Genomic DNA, 27276 nt, shown 5'->3' on the forward strand with positions numbered 1-27276 from the left:
TGAGGTACCGCAATACCAGGCTCATCCCCAACACTCATTTACTAGAAGCATTTCATGTCTTAGTCAGGGGTGTGTGTGTGTGTGTGTGCGTGCGTGTGTGTGTGTCTATATGTGTGTCTGTATGTGTATGTGTGTGTCTGTGTGTGTGTGAGTGTATGTCTGTATGTCTCTGTATGTGTGTGTGTGTGTGTATGTGTGTGTGAGTCTCTGTGTGTGTGTGAGTCTGTGTGTGTGTTGTGTGTGTGTGTTGTGTGTCTGTGTGTCTGTATGTGTGTGTGTGTTGTGGGTATGTGTGTGAGTGTGTGTGTGTGTGTGGTTGGTTTGTTTTTGTTTTGGTGGCTCTGGCTGGCCTGGAATTCATTATGTAGACCAGCTGGCTTCATACTCAGTTCTGCCTGCCTCTGCCTTCTGAGTGCTAGGATTAAATGAATCTGCCACCATGTCTGGCCCCTACTTTAATATCAGTTTATGAGTCCTAAGCATGTAGGTCCCATGACACGTAAGCAAGGAAACAATTACACTGACAGAGTACTGTATGTAACAGAGCCATGACTCACAAAGAAGAAATAGCTACACAAAAGAATTAACAGTAAGTCATAAAAAAAGAGACTTAATATAGGAATGAGCTATTTTAATCAAGCAAAACAAATTTATATTCATTATTTCTAAAAATAAAATTAGACCTTTCCAACCCTTAACATCTGCATTTAATCATATTTCCTAACGAAAATACAGATGCTAAAACAGCAAGTTACAATATATCTTTACAGCATACAGTATGTTCACTGTTTACACTTTAATTCTACTTGGTCGTTATGTACTTGATGCATACTTAAACACCACTCATAACATTTACACAATCAACAAAAAAAATGTAACCAGTTGTCTTAAAATGGCTCTGCTATAAATTGTATAGAATATACAGAATTACAAAGTCAAGTATTTTATCAAAATATACACCCCCTCCCTGAAACTAACACAAGCTATCAACATTTTAAATGAATAATACAATTATAGAAAATATTTGCAAAATTATTTGTATGTATAAATATTCTGCCATATTTACTTTGGTCTAGAATTATCAGCATACAAGTCCACTTAAAAAATATCCACATATTGATGGGAGACATCAATACATATAACTTTATTTGTAGTTAAATCAAAACAACTTAAATCCATAATTGTTTTATAATCATAACTGAGATAAAACAAATTAGTGGATCACAGGATTGCTTGTCATCTAGTTATTAATTCAAAAGTGATTTTCATAAGCCCTTTGTGACTACTAAAACTCAAATGGTGTGGGTGCACATATATACAATGGACAAAACGAAGTTCAATTGCTTGCGTTTCCCCATGTCCTCTAGTATATAATACTGTATGTAGGTAAAGGGAGATGAACAAATGACAAATGCAGATACATATTGGGGGTAACAGCAAAGTGCTACAGTATAAAGGTCACCTTGAATCATGTCCTTTTTTCTGGGTGTTTAAATGTTGCCTACCCCAAACCATGCTAAGCCTTCTTCGTGGAGGCAACACAACACTGGGTGGGAGAAACCGGAGTCCTCTGATAACCTTCCAGCCTTGGCTTTCCACCTACTCAATCCAATGAGCGGGAATGACTGCTTAACCTGTTCTGAGTTTTGCCCATTCTGGTGCTGGAAGGGTAGGCTGTGCTCTCCCTCCCTCCTACTCTGCCAGTGTTAACAGTAAGAATCTTTTGAGTTCCAGCTTTCCAGGACCCTAGTTCCCATGAAAAAATACTTGTAGGGCAAGGAGACTTTTGAGGGCAATGTTGACAGTCTGAGTCAGTATAAAGAAGGATTTAGAAGTGAAAGTGGGGCTTTAACAGGGAGCTAATGTCTGTGAACACGAAGGAGGGGCATCTGGCTTTGTGGGTGCTTCGAGTCATGCTTGTAAGGGGCAGAACACTGTCATTCCACATTCTATCTCCCCGTCCCTCAAAACGATGCTGCTGTTGGAGGCAAAGGTGGTCATCAGGTCCCCCTGTCCTCATGTTATCAGTGGGGGTAAGGAGTCTGTGGCCCTTTTCACTACTATGTACCTGTGGGCTGCATTAGCTCCAAGGAGGTGTAAAACTGAGGAATCAGGCTTTCGGCCTTTCCAAGGGACTGAGATTGATTACCACAGAGGTGTGTGTCTCCCTCAGCCTCTAGCTGCTGCTTCAGTGGAATGGGAGGGGCCAGGATTATTTGACCACAGAAGTTGGGTGGGATAGCCCCCAACATCCATGGCCTTGGGATGACTGGAAGACTGCAGAGTTCTGAAGAATGTGATCATTCTTCATTCTGAGGTGAGGCCACTGCAGAGGACTGTGTGGCATAGGTAATCTCAGGTAAGTCTAGGAAGGTTTTCCCATAGATAAGGCATGACCTATGTTCTGTGTGACTTGAGTGGACCAGTTCAATTAACAGCTCAGCCATACTTCAGGAGAACAGCACAGTACTCCATCGAGAAGCACACACATGCTCGTCAGCCAGATTCCAAATGTTCTACCGATTTCTACAGCAGTCCGTGTTATCTGAGGTCTATTGCTCTTTGTGGTTCTCTACTAGGGACAGACAGCTAAACGTTATAGTGATTCATATACGTACTTTACAAGGTTTACGCTGCAGAAAAGTGTCTCTAGGTGATATGAGAATGTCCTACTTTAGGTTATCCATTACATATGTTCAGTTATATTGTTAGATATTTTGTAAATACCCATCAGTTTACCAAAGATTAATAGTGCAGAAACTCAATGGCAATAAATACTGTCATAGCTCGTTTAGCATGTCTCAAAGATGCCATCTGCACGACCCTGACCCTGACTCTCTCCAGTGACGAACAACAGTTCAGCAGACCTCATTAGTGTGCGAGAGAAAGGCTTAAATTAGGCTAAAATCCAGCTGCTCTTTCCACTGTTCAAAATCCCACAGCTCAGAACTTCATTAGCCTTCACAAATACTCGGTCGTTAGAGGATTCAGCTAGTTTGTTTTTATGCATTCTGTGTAGAGTGAATGATAAAACCCAAAATAGTTGTTAGGATCCTTTTTTGGGGGGGAGTTTACACAAATGAAAATTAACAACCCCCCATCCTTTGAGAATATTATGTGAACAAAACTAAGCTTAAAAAAACTTAAAAAACTAAAAATAAAAAAATCACAAACAATTTTGAAGACCTTTCTAACTGTTGTCACTCAAAGGACATTTTCAGCAAAGGTTTTTTTATGTCATCCTTTTGGTCGCTGTCTTCCGAATCAGTGCAAGGTTGACTCTCCAAGAGATCGGAGTTTTCGTGGCAAAGGTCATCTGTTTCCTCTTGCTTAGTCAAGGTCTTGAATAAGTGCTTCTTTTGGTGCATTCTGAGGGCAGCAGCTGTTTTGCATATTTTGGGGCACTGGAAGCAAGCAAAGCCTTTCCCGTCATGCTCCCGGACATGCCTCCGCTCGTGGTTCCTTTTTGTGGAGAGATATAAGAAACCCTGAAAGCAGAACTGACAGTGGTAACGCTTCTCCCCTGTGTGGATTCTTTCGTGGATCTTGAGCGTCTCGTTCAGCGTGAAAGCCTTGTTACAATACTGACAGATGAACTCCTTCACGCCCAGGTGAATGCGCTCGTGCTTCTGTAGGTTGCCCTGCACTGAGAAGCGCCGCCCACAGGTCTTGCACTGGTAGGGCTTCTCGCCAGTGTGGCATCTCATGTGCATCTTGAGCGTGGAGGAGCTCTGGAACTGCTTCGCACAGAGCTCGCAGATGTAAGGCTTCAGAGTGAGATGCTGGTGGGGCTTGCCTTCGGCTCCCGCCCCTGCTGCTTTGTCACCGTCACAGAGCTCGCACTGCAGCTTGGGCATCTCTTTATTCTCCTCTTCTTCAGAGGCCTTATCTGGGGGCAGTTTCACCTCTGCGCAGCGATCCAGTTCAGCTGGGTACCTGCGCCGACCCATCTCTGCGCGATCCAGCTCAGCTGGATACCTGCGCCGACCCACGGGGCTTCTGCTCCCTCGTTCCTTCCTCCACTTGACTTTCCTTATTTTTCTTAACTGTTTGGATTTCTTCTTGGGCTTGTAGTTGTAGTATGGGCGCCACGGCTTATCAGTGGAGTCCTGGTCACTCACTTCATCAAATGCTTCACTCATCTCCACACAGTCAGCTTGGCAGAGCCCAAGGGGGCTGTCTCCATGGGTTTCGGGGTCACTCTCCCGAGGCAATGTCTCTTCCTGCATTTGATACTTGGGTTTTCTCCCTCTTTTGTAAAACAGCTTAGACCCAAGGATATGCCTTTTCACGATGGCTTCGTTCCCAATTTTCACTGTTATTTGGCAAAGGGGTGCAACATTGCTATTTGTGGAGGTGCCGGGCAGAGCGGGTTTTGCTATATAAGTTTCAATCTTACTGGTTTCTTCGACATTTGTGGTTTTGCCCGAAGATCCTCCGAGATCAGCAACATATTTTGCCTCCTCTGTTATTTCTCCCCTGTTACATGGAACGGTTTTCTTTTTCTCCTTAGAGTTTTTGGGTCTGCTTGGGAGTTTACTGGCTTTATCTGCCTCAGGCTTGCTATCCTTGATCAGGGATGGACTCGCCACCGGCTGCGAAGGGGACTGGTGGTTGCTGTTGGCCAGGCAGGCAATGGCATTGCTGTGCTTGATCACCGACGAGAACTGGCTGCTGTGCACAATGACAGAGGGCACCGAGCCGCTGTAGCTGATCACGGAGGCCGAGTGCTCCCCACTCAAAACACACACGGGCTCTGCCTGCAGGGTGGTGCTGACAGAGTTTCCAATGGAAGAAATCGACACCTCAGCCGAATCGACGAGATCGGTTTTCAGTGGCTGCTTCCTCCATTTGAGGCCTTCTGCATTTTTTACTTTGGCAGAAGCGGGTGTACCCTGCCATGAAGGTGTTTCCACTGGGATGGCAGGGCTGCTGGTCAAGGAGTTTCTGCCATCTTGGAAGTTCAGTGTGGGCATTTCAGAGCTTGGCAGGTTCGGCATGACAAAGGTGTCAGGTGGGGATTCGTTCCTCTGACGGTTTCCTTGAGCACTTTCATAGGAAGAACTCCGGTAGCTCTTATAAGGCGCCCGCTTACATCTCATAGGCAAGAGCCTGTAAAGTTTGTATGGGTAGACGCTGGGCTTCAAGCCTCCGTTTGCTGTTTTCTTACTGATGGAGAGTCTGTGATCTATGGCATGGAAAGACTTCTGATGGTTTTTCAGTATGTAGTAGGTCATAAACGTTTCAAGACAGAAAATGCACTGGTACCGCCTCTCTCCGGTGTGCCAGATCTCGTGTCGGGTCCTGTACTCGGCCAGGGCGAAGACCTTGTTGCAGTAATGACAAGGGTACGTTCTTCTCCACGAGTGGACATTTGCGTGCCTCCGGAGGCTGGACAAAGTCACATAGCTACGTTTGCACACGACGCAGCTGTAGAGCATCTGCCCGTTCACAAATTTCACCATGTGGTCTGCGTCTGACAAGGCACTCCCAGCGCTGGATAGTTCACCAATCCTACTTTCTGGCACCAGTGAGTCTGGGCTTGTGAATGAACTGCCATCTTGTCCAATGGTGGGGTAGTTTTCTAAGAAGGGCTGGTTTCCTCCTGGCATGGGCATGTGGCTCGACCTCATGCAGATCTGCTCGTGCCGGTCCAGCCTGTTGAGGGTGGTGAACTGCTTGTTGCAGTACTTGCACACAAAGGGGTCCTGCGTCGGCTTGTGCAGCTGCATGTGGGCCCCGAGCAGTGTGCTGCTGTCGAAGGATTTGGAGCAGCAGCTACAATTATAAACAAGGGGCGGGACCTCTGCTGCCGGGGGACCAGGAGCCTCAGAGGGCTGGCTTTCATCTTCCCTGGGAAAATGGACGTCTCCTTCACTGCTGGGAGGTTCTGAGTGTGACAGAATTGGAGCTGGCTGTGGGCTTCTTTCTTGATTCACCTCTGGGCAGGTTACTAGAGGGAGTGGCATGTTCTCTGTGGTTGAGTCAGAATCCTGGGTTTGGGCCTTTGGCTTTCGGCATGGCTTTGCTTTTGTGGTGAGAGCTTCGCCATTTTCTTTTCCCGCTTTACCAGATGAACTGCTGCTGTCATGTTCCCTCAGAGGCTGACTCTTGTAGGCCTCAGTGATGGAAGAAACGGCATATGAGTGTTCGGCGAGCGTGCGGACAGGCTCTGCCTCGGGACAGACACTGGCTCTCTCCTGGCAAAGGCTAGCGGTTCTCATGGCATCCGACACTTTTTTGAAGCTTGCCCTCAAGTCCAGGGGAGAAAACATGCTATTGCTATTTTCCGTCTCAATGATGGAAAATGCGTTTGTGATCCTGGGCCCATTAGTGACAGCTGGCTCTTCGTGCCTTTTTTCATTTTTTTCTTCCTTAACCACGCCCTTTTCAGTGATGCAGACTACGTAAGGACCTGGGGAATTTGAGAAGTTGCGGTCACTAAGGTCCTCTAAGAATGATATTCCCAGCCTTTTCCCTGCAGCTGCAAGGTCAGTGACGGTTTCCTGTCTCCTGACCACCACGGTGGAGCTGTAGATGTAATTAAGAATCTCTGTAAACACTTCGGCTTTCAGATCGTCCAGCTCCAGGACGTGACTGGAAATACAGATCGTATGGCTCCAAAAGATGTTTTTGAAATAAAGGCTTGAGGCGGCCAGGACATTGCTGTGGGCTTTAAACTTGGTGTCCTCCACAATGATGGTGACATCACATAAGATGCCCCGAATGCGCTGCTCATTGAGGATGGAGAGCACCGTGTCACTGTGAAAGTCGTCCTTGAGGTCCCTGGAGAGGGACATGACTGTCATCTGAAACAAGAAACAAATGGTCAGGGGCCTCCCATCAGTGACTCAGTCATTTCTAGGCTATGTGCTACTTCTGGAAAACTGTTTTTTTTTTACACGTAAGAACTCAGGCATTTATCTTATCCTGTTGTTATTCCTAAGACTTGGAAGTCAACAGAAGGCCAGCCTTCTTCTTGCCCCAGACTGTTTCTCATGCCTTTGCAAATAGCTGTAGTTGGAAATCCTCCCAGGATTCCTTCCCCTGCCTTCTGCAAAGCCTTGGCTATGTGTATGTGTCCAAATATGGGGAGGGCAAGTTTCTGTATGTCCACCCAGAAAGGGTGTCCCCACTTGCAGCTGCTGCACGGAGACTCTAGAGCAGAGCGACATCATGGTCTTTTAGAAGGAGCCATATTTCATCAGACTTTCTCCCCTGAATACAAGGTCTTACTATTTTGCCTCAACTAGCTTGCAACTTGTTATCTAGCCAAAGCTGGCCTTGAACTCAGAGACCCAGCTACCTCTGTCTTCTTCCAAGTGTCCTCCCTTGATACTCTATGATGTAAAGATTAAAGCGTGAGTCACAGCTCAAGCTCTTCTGGCCTGGAACTAGTTTATGTAGGCTAGACTGGCATTGAGTTCACAGAGATCAGCCTGCCTCTGCTTCCTGTGTAGTAGGTGTAAAGCCATGCGTCAACACACCTGGCTTCATTTGGTATATGTGTATGTGTGTGCCTGTGTGTATGTGTGTGCCTGTGTGTATGTGTGTGCCTGTGTGTATGTGTGTGCTGCTGAGGACTGAATCTCTGAGCTCTACATGCTGGTCAAAGAGGGTCCACTATTGAGACATAACCTCAACCTCTTCTATGTTTTCAAAGATAACCCTGATAATCTGATTCAACCATAATTCATAAAGCAGAAACAATTTATTAATTTATTTTTAAAAGTTTCCCATAAGCGAATGGTACCTTTATGTGAGGGTTATTCGCTCAGAGAAGCAACAAGAATGGAAGAAGCCATTCTAACTGATTTCTCTGAGGTGTTTCTCTTCTGAGTGGCAATGTCTGTAACTGAGTCTGACCACCAGGGACACCCTCCCTCCTTTCCACACACGGCCTGGGGAGAATCAGCCTATTCTTTATTTGACTTCCCCTTTATTATAACCAGACTAGACTAGCGTTTTTAAAAACAAATCCTGTGGAATACTAAAGGCAAACAAAGAGAAGACAAAGCGGTAGGCCAGGGAAGTATGTTTCCATGTCTATGACAATGAGTCTCATCAGTTTCCACAGTTAGACAGCTGAAAGGCCCCGGGGTCTTGGATGGTTTAAAAATGTTATGCATATAGCATGCACAGGTTACTCTCTTTAGACTTGTCACTGTTGTGAAATGTGCAAAGAAACAATGGTTCCAAGGCTTTAGTTGATTGTAGAAGAGAGGGTGGCAGTTCAGGGCAACTCCCAGATGGTGGTGGGAGAAAGAAGGAAGAGAGGGAGGAGAGGGAAGGGAGATAGGGAGAGGAGGAGGAGAGGGTAAGGGAGAGAGGGAGAGGAGGAGGAGAGGGTAAGGGAAAGAGAGAGAAGAGGAGGGGAGGGGGAAGGGAGAGAGAGAGGAGGAGGAGGAGGAGAGGGGGAAGGGAGAGAAGAAGAGGAGGAGGAGAGGGGAAGGGAGAGAGGGAGAGTTGGAGGAGAGAGAGGGAGAGTTAGAGGAGAGGGAGGGGCGAGAGAGGGGTTGGGGGGAGCCTGGGCAGTGGGCTTTCCTCTAGTCGAGCTCCCACACTGGCCTGCCCACATTCAGGTGCGGTCCCCCCTTCTCCTTTCTCAGGCATCTCCAGCCTTACAAATTTCCTACATACTTCTCAATCCAATCAGGCTGACAATTAAGACTGACCACACTCTTAAACCGCTGTGGGTATGGGTGGTGTGGGCTGAATGATCTTGTCAGTCTAACATAGAGAGAACGGTTTGTCACAAGAGCAGCAAAGGAAGCAGGATATAGGTAAATGGGGACTTAGGGCAGCACTGAAGGAGAGGGAACCCCCCCCCTGCACTAACATCTGTATTCTCTGATATTACAGATGCAAGCACTTCATGGCAAACCCTCCACATTTCTCACAGAGTAGCGGAATTCACAGGGGCCTCTGCTGATAAAAGGCCCACAATAGATTTTGGAACAAACAGTGTAAGTCAGAAAGAAGATTTGATTTATGTGTAATTGCTAAAATGTTTTCTGAAAAGACCTTCATGCAACAAGTTTGTCATTCTCAGCAGTGTTACTATGACGGAAACTTGAAGAGCCTGGGGGTGGGGCTGGGGCTGGGGCTGGGGCTGGGGTGGGGCTGGGGTGGGGCTGGCTCAGTAGTTAACTGCGCTGGCTGCTCTTCCAGAGAACCCATGTTTGATTCCCAGCACCCACATGGCAGCCCACAACTGTTCTTAACTCCAGTTCTGGGGAATATGATGCCCTCCTTCTGGCCTCTGTGGGCACTAGACACACATGCAGTAGACAGACATACATGCAGACAAAGCATCCATACACATAAAATAAAAAATATTTTAAAAGGCTAATAAAAATGTTCTAGATATAAAAATTTTAGTGAGCCAATATAAAAACAATCTGTTAACTAGAGAGCTGTCACCACTCCTCCTGTGCTGCTGCTCTCCTGAGTCTATTGTTTTTTACTTTACTGTGTGTGTGTGTGTGTATGTGTGTGTGTGTATGTGTGTGTGTATGTGTGTGTGTCTATGTGTGTATGTGTGTGTGTATTTGTATGTGTGTGTATGTGTGTGTGCATGTGTGTCTATGTGTGTGTGTCTATGTGTGTATATGTGTGTGTATGTGTATGTGTGTGTATATGTGTGTATATGTGTGTGTATGTCTGTGTGTATATGTGTGTATGTGTGTGTATGTTTATGTTTGTGTATATGTGTGTGGGTATGTGTGTGTGTGCGCGTGTGCATGTTCACGTGTGCGCATTTGTGGCATTGTTCCTTCTCTTCATTCTTGTGTGGACGCCCAGGGATGGAACTCAGGTTTTCAGCCTTGCCTGATAAGGGCCTTGATATCTGTTCAGTCATTTATCAGCCCCAAGTTTGTATTTTATCCAGAATAACTTTTAAAGGCACCTTTTACTGGGCAGTGGTGGTGCACGCCTTTAATCCCAGTGCTACAGAGATAGAGGCAGGTGAATCTCTCTAAGTTGGAGGCCAGCCTGGTCTACATAGCAAGTTTTAGGACAGCTAGGGCTACACAGAAACCCTGTCTTGAAAAACCATAAATAAATAAAAATAAAGTCACCTTTAAAATATATAAATACATATAAATAGAGAAATGTATGAATATATATGAACACTTAAATGAATAAATGCATATATCATATATTATACTTCTACACTTGATCTTAGCCAAAAGGCCGAGAAGCGATATATATTATACTTCTATTTTATAAGTACAAATATAGAAATAGGGTGAATTATTCAGCACCCAAAACAGGACATGAAAGAAAGAAGTGTAACTAACGATGTCAGGGAAATAGCACGCACTGGGACTCAATTCCAAAAAGATGAACGGTCACCCTATATTTACATGCCTTAATATGTAAACAGAATATATAGTACTATAAACTTCAATATAAAAGTTTTGGGTGTGTTAACATAAAATATCTCTTATTTGAGTGTGCAGTTGTCACAGGGAAATTCTGGTTGATCCGCGTACTTGGACTCTTCTGCAGGCTTGCCTCCTGCCACACTGCAGATCTACAGACCCAACACACACAGGCAGTATAAGCACGGCACCTAGGCTCGAGCTTCCCACCACAACAGGACCGTGCAGGACTGTGCCTTGCTACACACTTAGCTGGTACTTAGGACGCTGAGGAGCTACGTGGGAGAGAACCTGTCTAAAACAGATAAATCTAACAAATTAACCACCTTGTGTATGTGTGTTCATGTGTGTGTGCACAGATGGACATATTGGGGGTTTCCTGGCATGTGTGTGTGTGTGTCCGTGTGGAGCTCGAGATCAATCTCCAGTGTTGTCTCTAAGGAGCCATCTACCTTATGTTTTGAGACAAGGTCCCTCATTGTTTTAGGCTACCCAAGTTCCAGGGATGTACCTGAGTCTATCCTCAGTCTGGGAATGCAAGCATGCCCAATGTTCTTACATGGGTAATGGGGTCAAACTTGGATCCCACAGACTGACTGACCCACAGTCACAGCTCCAGAATTGTCTATCTTATAAGAAAACTAAACAAATTTCTGTCCATGGTAGATTCCAATGGACAGGGGCAGCAGTCCCTTCTCCATCTTGGCTTTCCTGTCGCACACCCAGATGTCCAATCATCATATCTCCCCTTCATGGACTGCCTCGGTCACAAGCTTTGGGAGACCTCTACTTTCTGTGTACATCTTGCTTCCTTTCTCTTCAAGGTCTTCCTTCTCCAGCCTGGAGCTCTCCTTGGCAGTTTTTAGACTCACCCTTCTCAAGGAATAGCTCATCTGAGCAGCCTCTGGCCTCTAGGATTTCTGGTTGTGTGTTCATACCCACGTCAGAGCATCTGAGACAGAGCAGTTATGTTTGTTCACATGTATTTTCCTTGGCGAGTCCCCAAAGTGCAGGAACAATTTTGCCATCTTCGTACTCTCCGTAGCTATAACATGATGCATGCTGACTATGCTGATGTGTGGCGAGCAGAGCGCAATTTAAGCAAATGTCTTAATATACATACTGTGCAAACAGAACCTCCCAGAGTAAAGCCTTGAAAATCAGAGCACAGTGAGCCCGGTTCTGCTCAACTGGGAGCATAATTCAGAGGAAAATAAAAATTAGTTCTTGCCAACTTTATTCCTCTAACCTGGCCATTTTAAAAGCATGTTTGAAGGGCTTCTGGGTTTCCTAAGACATTTTCCAAGTTTGTGAGACCAAAACTACTCTGTAATGATATGGAAAATTATTTATGCTTTTCAATATGTTGAAAAAGAGTAATCTGGGGCAAGCAATGACAGGTAGGTGCTGGTACCTCAGCAGACACCAAACCAGAGATATTCAAGGGAAGGAATAAAAACTATTTTATTAACTTTTACTCTTGAGGTGTGTGTGTGTGTGTGTGTGTGTGTGTGTGTGTGTGTGTGTAAGCATCCTGTGTGATAAAACAAAGTGGTATATGTAGAACATTTAAGAGTGCATACTGAGGGCTGGAGAGATGGCTCAGTGGTTAAGAGCACTGGCTGCTCTTCTAGAGGTCCTGAGTTCAGTTCCCAGCAACCACATGGTGGCTCACAACCATCTGTAATGAGATCCAATGCCCTCTCCTGGTGTGTCTGAAGAGAATGACAGTGTACGCACATACATAAATAAATCTTAAAAACAAAATAATGCACGTGTAAAAGAGGTACACAGGATACTAGGAGACTTAGCTGTACCAAAGGCTCAGCATCCCTGTTGTAACTAACTTGTAAGAAATCATGTCATCAAAGAATATCTGCAGGCAACCAAAACGCCAATTTTTTTAGAAGTCTTTTTCAGCTTTTTATTTGTGCAAAGATGAATTCCTTTATATACCTCATAGCTGTAATGCTGTATTACAACTGGATATAGGAATAGATGTGAAAATCAAGTTGTCTTTCTATTAAGCCCAAATTAAAGATATTTGACAAAATATAATACCATGCTCCATATTGGTTGGTTTTTTTTCCCCATACGATTGCCATTTTAAATGAAATGTTACTTTATTGTATAATTAGGGTGACCACAGTCATGTGCATGAATATTTAAATACTCATTTGAATTTTTGAATATGGTAAATGACAGACCTTGGATAAACAAACCCTCTTTGAATCTTCAATGATAAATAAGTCCAGGGAGTGGCTTCAGGACAGCTCACAACCATCTGTAACTCTAGGTCCAGGGGACCTGGCACCTTTTTCTGGCCTCTATGGGCACTGGGCATGCAACTGGCACACAGACAAACATGCAGATAAAACATAAATAAAAGAAGGATAAATACACCTTAAAACTTTTAAAATTACTGTGCTAATCTTTAAGGCAACATTCATAATACTTTGAAATAATTTCTGCCTCCAGGAAATTATTTTACTAAAGAAAAAAATCACATGTATGCTTAAAAGAACCAAATACAAAATGACTGAAAGTACGCTGCAAAGCAGATATGCCAGTCAGACGGGGGCGGGGGCGGGGGGTGGGAGAGACTAAGGAATGGAGACGCGTGTGCAGCTACACGGATGCAGGCTGTTGCCCACCTTGACTGTTCTCTTTGGATTTGAGGGTGGGAGGTGGGGGAGGAGACACCACAGAGCCGTTCCCGACTATTCCCAGTGAAAACTGTTCTTTGATCGGCATGGCTGCCATTCTAGTCTACGTAATTTGCTATTTGCTTGCACCTTGTTTTCTAAGTGTCAAGAACTACTTTGGTCACAACAACCTTCCTGTTCAAATGACTCCATCCCCTCATTCATTTATGAACCAGGCCTCCCCGTCCTAAGGTGGGGATGTGCAGGGAAGGTGAGCTGCTCTTAGGCCTTTGTTCTCAGAAAACACAACACGCTTTGTGTTAATGCGACCTCCATTTCCCGACATTTCCAGCTTAATTAACACCTCTTTCCCTCTAACCAGTTAAAACAATTTTACCAAAATACACAGAGGTAAAACGTTAGAACTATAAATCATATAAACTATATGATTTATCATATACCTCTTTATAGGGCTTGCTACTAAAATCTGGCCTTTGGTGTGCACGTGTACATGTATGTGCACATGTGCAAGAACATGGGTGCCTGTGTGTACGTGTGAAGAGACCAGAAGTTGTCAGGTGTCCTCATCTACTGCTGTCCTCTTGTTTTGCTTTAAGAGACAGGGCCTCTCACTGAGCATGGAGGTTACCAGTCAGATGACAGTGAGCTCTCCATATTCCCGTTCGTCCCCAAGCACTGCAGTCACAGGCTCCGAGTCACCTGAGTGTTGCCCAAACTCAGGTCCTCAAGCTTTTGAAATAAACATTTTATCCTGTGAGCCATCTACCCAACTCCTGAAGACTGTTGAGTTTTATCGGTAAATCTCTAGGACATGACAGAGGAGAGGAAACAGCTCTTTCCAGGGCAAGGCTGCTCTCCAGAGCCAGTCTGGACCTCAGCTTTCTAAATCTTCCGATCAAAGAAGGCCGAGCCTTCCAGCCAGCACTCCGGCAGCTCAGTTCCTAACGTAAATAAAATAATAGAGTTGAACCGACAAACAACTTTCTCCCCTCTCTACTGCAAGTCGCGTTCTATAAAAAGAAACTTAGAAATCAACCCTAACTAAAAAAAGAATGCTCTATGTGAAGATACTGACCTGGAATCCTGCAAAAGTCAAACTCCCATTCCATATCCGGCTAGCGCAGGCCTATGGAAGGAGGGTCCACTGTGTGGGGCTGCGAGGCCCTGTGGAAATTTTCTGACAAAGGACGGTCTGCTGCAGGGAGCTGGCTCCGCCATCCCACACACATCCTTGCAGTACATTTGCTCATAGTCATGGTGAGGTCTACGTCAGACCACACGTGATGGGGTGTTAGAAACACAAGCAGCAGATCACAAAAACAGATTACAAAACAGAAGCCCTTTATAGCGCAGAGCTGTGTCTAGGAAGAGGAGCATCCCTTTGATTTTGTCTTCAAAATGGGGCCTAGCAGGGGCCTGGATGCTGCGCATGCCAGGCTGCCACACACCGAAAGAACCCAGAATGGGGTAACATGGTGTGACAAGGGGAGTTCACTTTCTTACCTGAAACTCAAGAGTGACACTGTGAGCTACTGAACGAACGCACTCCACACAGGGGTGGCTGGCTAGGGCGTGTGGTAAACAACGGGCCTCCAGACCTGTAGTTGCGTGCACAGACTGTAAGAACGGGTGTTGTCAGATTCGTGAATGATGCAATGGGCTCAGCTAAACACTTTGCATCGCTTGTTTGCAAAGATGAAAGGGAGCAGGTCCATGAGTTCTTTTTCTTCCGTTGAAACGGAGCAGTGTTTCGGATGGCCTGCCTGCCTGCCTGCCTGTCTGCGTGCCGTGGGTTCATCTCAGGATCAAGCTTGCCCAAACACCTGCTGGCTTGAGAAACCCGGCAAACAGGCTCAGAGCCTGTCTCCTAAGCCCTCCGAGTGTCGGGTCCAGATTTCAGCAAATTCCACCAGCACTCAAGAGTCCCAAGTGTTGAAAACATTTTCAATCTGAATACTGTTCCTTAGGACAGATTCCTGTTCTCTGAAATTCTCACTGCAGGGATGAGCTGTCTATTAAGATAGTTGGTTTTTAAAGGGCAAATACCGCTTTCCTGTGAATTCAAAGGGCGGGTGGGTGGGCTGAGTAGAGGAGGACTCTTCTTCCTTTCTCACTCGACAGCTACCCCTGGAATATTTACAGGGAAGAGCTGTTGCACATTTAACTAGCGGCAAGGACAGATCATCCTAAAATGGACAGAGTACCAACTGCTGCTTAGCTCTGAATCTACTGCCTCGGTCCCCAACCTTCCTGGTGGACTCAACACAAGACATAAAGTCACAGTTCATGCTGACTCTTCCTGGAGGTTGGTAGATGAAATGAAATCTCTCTCTCTCTCTCTCTCTCTCTCTCTCTCTCTCTCTCTCACACACACACACACACACACACATCATCATCATCATCATCATCATCATCATCATCATCAAGCACATTACTGAATGCACAGAGGTGTTCTGGGAATGTGTCACATGTAACCTAGCAAGTATATCACTTAGCACAGAGTAGAGGCTCAACACAACCTAGCAAGTGAAGTACGTAGCACATAGTAGGGGTTCAGCGAATGCTAGCAAACAGCTAGGAACTAAACTGACTGTGACCCGCCCATAGACTATGGGTAGAACTGCTCACAAAAACCAACCTTCGATTAGAGTACAAATACAGAGAGATCTGGCCAATCCACGCTACAAGCCTTCAGAGGCCTTTCCCCATCCTGGGACAAAAGCCAGGCGTCGGCCTATAGGACAGTTTAGCCACTGTCAGAAATAGCAGAACAAAGTAACACTAGAGATAATTTGATGGCGAGAGGCAAGCGCAGGAACCCAAGCAACAGAAACCAAGACTACATGGCACCATCGAGCCCAATTCTCCCATCAAACAAACATGGAATATCCAAACACACCAGAAAAGCAAGATCTAGATTCAAAATCATATTTGATCATGATGCTGGAGAACTTCAAGAAAGACATGATGAACTCCCTTAGAGAACAAGTAGAAGCCTACAGAGAGGAATCGCAAAAAATGCATGAAAGAATTCCAGGAAAACATAAATAAACAAGTAGAAGCCCATACAGAGGAGACACAAAAATCCCTGAAAGAATTAAAGGAAAACACAATCAAACAGTGGAAGGAATTAAAAATGGAAATAGAAGCAATCAAGAAAGAACACATGGAAACAACCCTGGATATAGAAAACCAAAAGAAGAGACAAGGAGCTGTAGATACAAGCTTTACCAACAGAATACAAGAGATGGAAGAGAGAATCTCAGGAGCAGAAGATTCCATAGAAATCATTGACTCAACTGTCAAAGATAATGTAAAGCGGAAAAAGCTACTGGTCCAAAACATACAGGAAATCCAGGACTCAATGAGAAGATCAAACCTAAGGATAATAGGTATAGAAGAGAGTGAAGACCCCCAGCTCAAAGGACCAGTACATATCTTCAACAAAATCATAGAAGAAAACTTCCCTAACCTAAAAAAAGAGATACCCATAGGCATACAAGAAGCCTACAGAACTCCAAATAGATTGGACCAGAAAAGAAACACCTCCCGTCACATAATAGTCAAAACACCAAACGCTCAAAATAAAGAAAGAATATTAAAAGCAGTAAGGAAAAAGGTCAAGTAACATATAAAGGCAGACCTATCAGAATCACACCAGACTTTTCGCCAGAAACTATGAAGGCCAGAAGATCCTGGACTGATGTCATACAGACCCTAAGAGAACACAAATGCCAGCCCAGGCTACTGTATCCTGCAAAACTCTCAATTAACATAGATGGAGAAACCAAGATATTCCATGACAAAACCAAATTTACACAATATCTTTCTACAAATCCAGCACTACAAAGGATAATAAATGGTAAAAAGCCCAACATAAGGAGGCAAGCTATACCCAAGAAGAGGCAAGAAACTAATCGTTTTGGCAACAAAACAAAGAGAAGAAAAGCACACAAACATAACACATCCACGTATGAATATAACAGGCAGCAATAATCACTATTCCTTAATATCTCTCAACATCAATGGCCTCAACTCCCCAATAAAAAGACATAGATTAACAAACTGGATACGCAACGAGGACCCTGCATTCTGCTGCCTACAGGAAACACACCTCAGTGACAAAGACAGACACTACCTCAGAGTGAAAGGCTGGAAAACAACTTTCCAGGCAAATGGTCGGAAGAAGCAAGCTGGAGTAGCCATTCTAATATCAAATAAAGTCAATTTTCAACTAAAAGTCATCAAAAAAGATAAGGAAGGACACTTTATATTTATCAAAGGAAAAATCCACCAAGATGAACTCTCAATCCTAAATATCTATGCCCCAAATACAAGGGCACCTACATACGTAAAAGAAACCTTACTAAAGCTCAAAACACACATTGCACCTCACACAATAATAGTAGGAGACTTCAACACCCCACTCTCATCAATGGACAGATCATGGAAACAGAAATTAAACAGAGACGTAGACAGACTAAGAGAAGTCATGAGCCAAATGGACTTAACGGATATTTATAGAACGTTCTACCCTAATACAAAAGGATATACCTTCTTCTCAGCTCCTCATGGTACTTTCTCCAAAATTGACCATATAATTGGTCAAAAACGGGCCTCAACAGGTACAGAAAGATAGAAATAATCCCATGCGTGCTATCGGACCACCACGGCCTAAAAGCTGGTCTTCAATAACAATAAGGGAAGAATGCCCACATATACGTGGAAATTGAACAATGCTCTACTCAATGATAACCTGGTCAAGGAAGAAATAAAGAAAGAAATTAAAAACTTTTTAGAATTTAATGAAAATGAAGGTACAACATACCCAAACTTATGGGACACAATGAAAGCTGTGCTAAGAGGAAAACTCATAGCGCTGAGTGCCTGCAGAAAGAAACAGGAAAGAGCATATGTCAGCAGCTTGACAGCACACCTAAAAGCTCTAGAACAAAAAGAAGCAAATACACCCAGGAGGAGTAGAAGGCAGGAAATAATCAAACTCAGAGCTGAAATCAACCAAGTAGAAACAAAAAGGACCATAGAAAGAATCAACAGAACCAAAAGTTGGTTCTTTGAGAAAATCAACAAGATAGATAAACCCTTAGCCAGACTAACGAGAGGACACAGAGAGTGTGTCCAAATTAACAAAATCAGAAATGAAAAGGAGACATAACTACAGATTCAGAGGAAATTCAAAATATCATCAGATCTTACTACAAAAGCCTATACTCAACAAAACTTGAAAATCTGCAGGAAATGGACAATTTCCTAGACAGATACCAGGTACCGAAGTTAAATCAGGAACAGATAAACCAGTTAAACAACCCCATAACTCCTAAGGAAATAGAAGCAGTCATTAAAGGACTCCCAACCAAAAAGAGCCCAGGTCCAGACGGGTTTAGTGCAGAATTCTATCAGACCTTCATAGAAGACCTCATACCAATATTATCCAAACTATTCCACAAAATTGAAACAGATGGAGCACTACCGAACTCCTTCTATGAAGCCACAATTACTCTTATACCTAAACCACACAAAGACCCAACAAAGAAAGAGAACTTCAGACCAATTTCCCTTATGAACATCATTTCAAAAAATACTCAACAAAATTCTGGCAAACCAATCCAAGAGCACATCAAAACAATCATCCACCATGATCAAGTAGGCTTCATCCCAGGCATGCAGGGATGGTTTAATATCACGGAAAACCATCAACGTGATCCATTATATAAACAAACTGAAAGAACAAAACCACATGATCATTTCATTAGATGCTGAGAAAGCATTTGACAAAATTCAACACCCCTTCATGATAAAAGTCCTGGAAAGAATAGGAATCCAAGGCCCATACCTAAACATAGTAAAAGCCATATACAGCAAACCAGTGGCTAACATTAAACTAAATGGAGAGAAACTTGAAGCAATCCCACTAAAATCAGGGACTAGACAAGGCTGCCCACTCTCTCCCTACTTATTCAATATAGTTCTTGAAGTTCTAGCCAGAGCAATCAGACAACAAAAGGAGGTCAAGGGGATACAGATCGGAAAAGAAGAAGTCAAAATATCACTATTTGCAGATGATATGATAGTATATTTAAGTGATCCCAAAAGTTCCACCAGAGAACTACTAAAGCTGATAAACAACTTCAGCAAAGTGGCTGGGTATAAAATTAACTCAAATAAATCAGTAGCCTTCCTCTACACAAAAGAGAAGCAAGCCGAGAAAGAAATTAGGGAAACGACACCCTTCATAATAGACCCAAATAATATAAAGTACCTCGGTGTGACTTTAACCAAGCAAGTAAAAGATTTGTACAACAAGAACTTCAAGACTCTGAAGAAAGAAATTGAAGAAGACCTCAGAAGATGGAAAGATCTCCCATGCTCATGGATTGGCAGGATTAATATAGTAAAAATGGCCATTCTGCCAAAAGCGATCTACAGATTCAATGCAATCCCCATCAAAATACCAATCCAATTCTTCAAAGAGTTAGACAGAACAATTTGCAAATTCATCTGGAATAACAAAAAACCCAGGATAGCTAAAACTATGCTCAACAATAAAAGTACTTCTTGGGTAATCGCTATCCCTGAACTCAAGCAGTATTACAGAGCAATTGTGATAAAAACTGCATGGTATTGGTACAGAGACAGACAGATAGACCAATGGAATAGAATTGAATACCCAGAAATGAACCCACACACCTATGGTCACTTGATTTTTGACAAAGGAGCCAAATCCATCAATGGAAAAAGATAGCATTTTCAGCAAATGGTGCTGGTTCAACTGGAGGTCAACATGTAGAAGAATGCAGATCGATCCATGCTTATCACCCTGTACAAAGCTTAAGTCCAAGTGGATCAAGGACCTCACATCAAACCAGACACACTCAAACTAATAGAAGAAAAACTAGGGAAGCATCTGGAACACATGGGCACTGGAAAAAATTTCCTGAACAAAACACCAATGGCTTATGCTCTAAGATCAAGAATCGACAAATGGGATCTCATAAAACTGCAAAGCTTCTGTAAGGCAAAGGACACTGTGGTCAGGACAAAACGGCAACCAACAGATTGGGAAAAGATCTTTACCAATCCCACAACAGATAGAGGCCTTATATCCAAAATATACAAAGAACTCAAAAAAAAGTTAGACCGCAGGGAGACAAATAACCCTATTAAAAAATGGGGTTCAGAGCTAAACAAAGAATTCACAGCTGAGGAATGCCGAATGGCTGAGAAACACCTAAAGAAATGTTCAACATCTTTAGTCATCAGGAAATGCAAATCAAAACAACCCTGAGATTTCACCTCACACCAGTGAGAATGGCTAAGATCAAAAAACTCAGGTGACAGCAAATGCTGGCGAGGATGCGGAGAAAGAGGAACACTCCTCCATTGTTGGTGGGGTTGCAGACTGGTACAACCATTCTGGAAATCAGTCTGGAGGTTCCTCAGAAAATTGGACATTGAACTGCCTGAGGATCCAGCTATACCTCTCTTGGGCATATACCCAAAAGATGCCCCAACATATAAAAAAGACACGTGCTCCACTATGTTCATCCAGCCTTATTTATAATAGCCAGAAGCTGGAAAGAACCCAGATGCCCTTCAACAGAGGAATGGATACAGAAAATGTGGTACATCTACACAATGGAATATTACTCAGCTATCAAAAACAACGACTTTATGAAATTAGAGGCAAATGGTTGGAACTGGAAAATATCATTCTGAGTGAGCTAACCCAATCACAGAAAGACATACATGGTATGCACTCACTGATAAGTGGCTATTAGCCCAAATGCTTGAATTACCCTAGTGGCCTAGAACAAATGAAACTCAAGACGGATGATCAAAATGTGAAGGCTTCACTCCTTCTTTAAAAGGGGAACAAGAATACCCGTGGCAGGGAAGAGAGAGGCAAAGATTAAAACAGAGACTGAAGGAACACCCATTCAGAGCCTGCCCCACATGTGGCCCATACATATAGAGCCACCCAATTAGACAAGATGGATGAAGCAAAGAAGTGCAGACCGACAGGAGCTGGATGTAGATCGAACCTGAGAGACACAGCCAGAATACAGCAAATACAGAGGCGAATGCCAGCAGCAAACCACTGAACTGAGAACGGGACGCCCGTTGAAGGAATCAGAGAATGAACTGGAAGAGCTTGAAGGGGCTCGAGACCCCATATGAACAACAATGCCAAGCAACCAGAGCTTCCAGGGACTAAGCCACTACCCCAAGACTATACATGGACTGACCCTGGACTCTGACCTCATAGGTAGCAATGAATATCCTAGTAAGAGCACCAGTGGAAGGGGAAGCCATGGGTCCTGCTAAGACTGAACCCCGAGTGAACTAGATTGTTGGGGGGAGGGCGGCAAGGGGGGGGGAGGGTTGGGAGGGAACACCCATAAGGAAGGGGGGAGGGAAGGGATGTTTGCCAAATGTACATAAGAAATACTCAAGTTAATAAAAAAAAAAAAAAAAAAAAAAAAAAAAAAAAAAAAGCCAGGCGTCTCTGCAGCCTGCAGGGCACTGTGTTATCCATGAGGTAACTGGCTGGCCCCTGCCTCACTGTTCCTTCCTGCTCCACACAGAGGCTCCCTTTGCTTCTCCGCCTGACAGCCCTGGAACCTTGAATGTGCTCAGGCATGGCCTAGGGCAGGCTTCCTCTCACTTCAGGCCCAGCCCTGAATCCTGCGGCATGGCTTCTATATGGCCGTATCTTATTTCCCTCTGCTCTGACCTGGACATGAAATGTCTGCCACAGGCCCATCTCTGCCTCAGCTGGCTGTGCCTCCCTGAAGGGAGTAGGCTGCTGGTGGCAAGCCCTGCCTTGTTTCCTGACTCAAGGCAATATGAAAGCAAGCAGCCTCGGCTCCTGACCCCCCCGAGCTATTGTTAACTCTTCGCGCCTTCCTTGCACGCCCTTTCTCCCTTACATTGCGTCTTTTAGACATTTTGTCTAAAGCAACGCTAATTTGTACCAGAAAATAAATGTGTTTGTAAGTCAATACTCCCATCACTACTGCCTTTACACCGCTGTCCTCAACCTACAATGACCACACGTATCCCAGTCCCTAGTCATCTGCAGGGCCCTGAGCGTTCCACTCTCACCATAGACAAACACAGTTTTCCCTGTGCTGTTCTATGATAAAGTTTGACTAACAGATTAGGCGCAATTAGACATTAGCAGTAATTAAAATTTAACGATTACACAGACTTTAGTAAGAGTTACTTAGTACTCATGAGTTACTTCTGGAATTTTCCATTACATATGATCAGAGTAGACCTGAACTTAGATAACTAAAGTGGAAAGTCAACCTGTAGATAAAGGGGTCTACTGCTTCCTCTTCACCGTCTTCCCAGGAAGTGGAATGAGCCATGGGAGGGATGAGCCTTCTACTCTCGCTGCTCATGATACACAGAAGCCACTGGGTTTTGTGGAGTGAGAAAAGAGGAAGCTCATGAAGCAAAGATGGCTCAGCCTGGTGGGAAATCCAGCCTGCAGTGCCTGGTGGGAAATCCAGCCTGCAGTGCCTGGTGGGAAATCCAGCCTGCAGTGCCTGGTGTGGGGCTCACGCCTGCAATTTCAACTCTGGAGATGCTGAAAGGAAGGTTGGGAGTCTGAGGCAGCCTGGTTACATAACAAGTAACAGGCAACATAGGTTTGAGGCCAACCTGGGCTACACGGGAGGCCCAGCAGTCCAGGCTCTGACAGCAACTGTACCAGAGGCACTTTCCCGGTGTAGCCTGCTATATAATCAGTGTTCACCCCACAGCCCAGAAAACATCCACATAGCCCAGATTTGCTGGCCTGAAGGAAGGTGAGCTATGGTGCTCTCCCTCACAAGAACGAGAGTACACATTAACCCTTTCGTTACAGGCCAGTGAAGAAGAGGACTCAGGTTCTAGCCAGGCTGCAGCATGAGATCAACTGTGGGAGGCCTCAGAAGAATGCTGGAGGGAGAGATCCTGCACAGGGAGAACAGCTTCCAGTGTGAACCTCCTTCATGAGACATGGAAGATTCTCTTGGCCAGTGAGGAGTTAAAATCTTGTATCTGGATGCGAATATCCTTACAAAGATTTATGAGGTCCCTTCTATCCAATCCCCTTTTCTGCTACTCTAACATGTCTCTTTCATATGTTGCTTCTGGAGCCTGGAATACCTTCTAGCCGAGACTGCAAGCCACCCTGGTCTCTGACACTTCCTCCCTCTTCTCACAAACCACTCAACTGCTACACTCTTGGCATGCAGCACCCCCCACCCCCCGTGTTCAGTATACTGCTGGTTAAAAGTTACTTAGCAGTGTATGCCTTACTACGGAGTAAAGATTCTAGGAGGGCCAAGACTATTTACCAGTTTCCCAGACTGTTTAGTTCTGTAATTGCCACTATTGTTTTCTTTATTATGGCATCAGCACTACGCAAAGATACCTGGTGCTGTTCCCAGATTTCATGGCACAGAACTGCAGCATGGACATCTCTGCTGTCTCCTACTGTGCTTCTGGGGGGAAAACACGCAAGTGCGAGAAAGGCAAGGCTGCCTGACTTGAAAAGGGAAAAAGAAAACCACTCCGACAAATGACCATTTTGGGGGATCTGCCTGCCAGGGTACACCACATGAGCTGGCTGCATAGGACAAGCCAGGGCTATCCATCATCCACAAAGATGTTCTGCCCACACAGGTCAAAAACACCCATGTTTGTAATGATGAACATGATACTGTGTTAGTTTTTAGAGAGGATTTGTTTTGGCGCACAGTTTCATGTCTGTTCATGTTGGGTGAGGGAGACATCACGGAGGAAGAGCACAGAGGAGAAAAGCTGCTTGCCACATGGCAGCCCAGGAGCAGAATGAGTGAGCAGTGCTGGGCATGAGCAGGCTGACCTACTTCTTTGAACTTGTCCCATCTCCTTGTTCCCACACACTCCCAGCAATGCCATCAAATTATGGATTCAATATATGAATATGGAGTCATCTGTGGAGTAAGCCACTGGGGAGGTCAGAGCCCACAGGATCCGATTACTTCCCCACAGCCCATTGGCTGGCAACCATGGCTGTTTCTGCCCCCAGCTAACACTACCACTTCTTCGACTCGAAGGAAGGCAAGGAGAAAACAGTCCTTCAAGTCTATGGTAACATTTTGCTTAAAGCCCATGGCCTAGGCCTTTCTCTCTCATACCTAGAACGAATTGGCAACAGTTTTAAAATTTCCAGGCTAGGTATGGCACTGCACACCTTTAATTTCAGCACCTAGGAAGCAGAGGCAGGAAGATCTCTATGAGGTCCAGGCCAGACAGAGCCACAAAGTAAGACTCAAATCCCAAAGGTTTTAAGAATTTCCTTGGGGTTGGGGATTTAGCTCAGTGGTAGAGCGCTTGCCTAGCAAGCGCAAGGCCCTGGGTTCGGTCCCCAGCTCCGAAAAAAAAAATTCCTTAGCACTAAAAATGTAAAGTTGGCCCCACGTATGTGTAAGTTGATGTTAGGGGTATGCAAAGGTATGTAAAGGGCTGTGTGAGTTTCCGAGTGGCCTCCTCCCTCTGGCACTCGCACGGCTCCCCGCAATCACTTTTAATGGCTCCTGCCTTCCTGACTGAGGAGTAGCTCACCTGGAGCCGGTGCTGGGCCTGTGACCTACTTCTGGGTTATAGGACTATGGATGCCTGTGCATGCCAGTGCCTGGTACACTGGCTTCTGGGCAGTTCTCCTGTCCCCGCCCTCACCTCACTGTGATGACAGATGTGTGCCACTGCATTCAGCTTTTAATGGGGTTTGGGGGCTTGAACTCAGGTATGAGATTTGTGTAGCCAGCACTTTTACCTGCTGTGCCACCTCGCTGGTCCCAATGGTGACCACACTTTACAGCGGTAAGAGTGACTTGGAGAGGCTGTGGAGCTTGGATGACATCATTTAGGCTGATCTGGGATTTAAATCACAGACTGACCCAAAAACTGAGATTTTCATTTCAAGTTCAGGGACATGAAGACAGAATGAGAACTTAGGTTTGAGGCTGGAGAGGTTAGGAGCACTTGCTTCTTCTGCAGAGGACGTACCTTATTCCCAGCTCACAACCATCTACAGCTTCAGTTCTGGGCATCTGCTCTGCTCTTCTGACCAGTGTAGACACAGGCATGTATGTGGCATATGTGAATGCATGCAGGCAAACACGCATACTCATAAAATGAGTGAATCTCAGAAAAGAAAGAAGTTAAACTTCCTTGTCTTGTGCAGTGGGAACTGAGGTCCCCGAGGCTTGTGTGGTATTGGCCTTCTTTCCACTGCATGCTTTACAAACTGTATCCTTGACTGAGGCAGGGTTACCAGGCTACTAGACTGTGCCCTAGGTATAGTTTACAACCAGTGGTAGCTGGGAACCCGTGTTCTGCTCGCTCAGCTACGTGCCTCAGGTGACCTGTACCCCATGAGAAAGGGGCCGTTTCTCTTATATGCTCAAAGGTACCATATGTTTCACAGGTGCCCCAGGTGGGAACATTCAAGGGAACTCAGTATTTCCCATAACACTTTAATTCGTTTTCTTAAAGTACACAAACCAGAAAGTAATATACAGCAGTTGAATATCACTTTAGCTTTTATTTTTTTTTATCTGCTTTTGTTTCAAGGCTGACCACCCATGGCCTATTGCATCTAACACAGGGGCTATCACAAGATGGGGTAATAGAGAAGGGTGGGGGTGAAGGTCACTGATCTAGAAGATCACAGTGCACCTCAGTGCCTAGAAGTAGTCCACTCATGAGATATGGTTCTACCGAAGGAGAAGTTAGGGTGAGGCCGGCTGGCCCTGGGGACTCTGACCTTGGTGTAAGGTCGTCCTGGTTCTGCTATTACTGAAAACTCTTGATGCCCTCTTCAGAGGGCAAACAGCACTGGTAGCAGAACGTGGGCACTGCTCATGCTTCTTCTAGGCCGGTGCAAAAGGGCATTAGCAGTTTAACAGGAGCCTTTTAAGGTAACTACTTATTGGCTGGTAGGAAGCAGGCCAAACGAGACAACTGCTTATATGACCAGTGCGTTTCTGTGACCTGCATTTCCCCTCTTCCATGAGAAGGCTTGCTCATGCAAACCTGGCTATAGATTTGGGAATAAACATTCACAAGACCGATAGTACCTGTTTTGGGCTTCTATATTTATTTCCCTTCCCCTGCGCTGTGTCTTATCTTAACTACCTAGCTTTCTACTCTCCGCAGACCATTTCCACTCCTCTGTCTGCATGCAGGAGGGATTTTTAAGAATGCAGTCTTGGGACCTCCTAGCTAGTTCTTGCTTAAATAAAGGAACCTAAGATCGTAGCTGTTTGGCTACAATTTAGTTTACAATATATACAGCATGTATACTGTATTCTATAGATCTACAGTATATGTACTAGTCTGCTAACTTACTTGCTGTCTGACAATGTCACTAATGTAGTTCAGTAGTTCCTTGGGCCTTTCCCTGGTGGAAGCTTTGTCAGGGCTGTGACTTGGGTTGGTGTGCAGATGATAACCAAAGCCCACTTCCGGTTCACAGTGCAATGCCTAGAAGATGATGTAACGTCCCCAAAGAAACCCTCACTAAGCTGGCAAATCCACTCCCACCAAAATGTCTCTCAAAACCAGAAGGATAAATTTGCAAAAAAAAAATTTTTTAAAAAAGCTTCAACAAGACAGAACAGTTTTACTTAGACACTCGAAAGCACAGAGGAGTCCGCTGGGGCTCATTCTTTAGGTGCCACAGATTCCAGAGCTGGTTCTGAGGCTGCCCCACTCTGTGTGAAACCATCATCCAGAGAGGCCTTCACCCCAAGGGACCCCCAAGTGCAACCCCTGTCCCACTATGGCCTTTTGAGGTCTTTCCTTTCCTGACTGGAATCTAATTCCTTCAGCTATTCCCTTGTAAAGAGAATGTTATGGAGAAGCCGAGGGAAACAGGTCTCCAGACTCCTGGTTTCACAGGCCTTCCGGCACCAGGCTCCATAAACCGCTGTGCCAGAACTGTACCCTCTGACCTTGGAGACTGCCTGACATCACTAAGCCTGCTTCAGCCTGTGAAAGGGAGCTGGGGCTGCTTCCGGAGTGCTGGGTCAGACAGGAGCTAAGCGTGCAGGGCAGCCAAGAAACAGTTGTCTGCTTCATTTTGATTATGGACTTTTAGAGGAAGGCATGTGGGCTTCTCTTTCCTTGTTTTCTGCCATCTCCAATTTCCAAACATCCAG

The 27276-nt window shown here is 44.9% G+C and overlaps 1 protein-coding gene, 1 long non-coding RNA gene and 1 pseudogene across 2 annotated transcripts in view; 1 reads left to right on the forward strand and 2 right to left on the reverse strand.

Moving 5' to 3' along the window:
* Positions 1 to 616: 616 nt before the first annotated feature.
* The window catches only part of Zbtb38 (zinc finger and BTB domain containing 38), a 53354-nt gene continuing 26694 nt past the window's right edge, over positions 617 to 27276 (reverse strand). The window contains 2 exon segments of the mRNA XM_032910027.1: positions 617 to 3231; positions 3234 to 6809. Of these exon segments, the coding sequence (XP_032765918.1) occupies positions 3205 to 3231; positions 3234 to 6809 (3603 nt within the window). The 3' untranslated portion in view covers positions 617 to 3204.
* Positions 10113 to 10209, reverse strand: LOC116908443 (annotated as a pseudogene).
* Positions 15201 to 23419, forward strand: LOC116907074. The gene is made up of 2 exons (XR_004388803.1): positions 15201 to 15359; positions 22950 to 23419. It is a non-coding gene; the product is annotated as an uncharacterized LOC116907074 (long non-coding RNA).

Source organism: Rattus rattus, chromosome 8 (genome assembly GCF_011064425.1).
Source record: "Rattus rattus isolate New Zealand chromosome 8, Rrattus_CSIRO_v1, whole genome shotgun sequence".
Classification (NCBI taxonomy): Eukaryota; Metazoa; Chordata; class Mammalia; order Rodentia; family Muridae; genus Rattus; species Rattus rattus.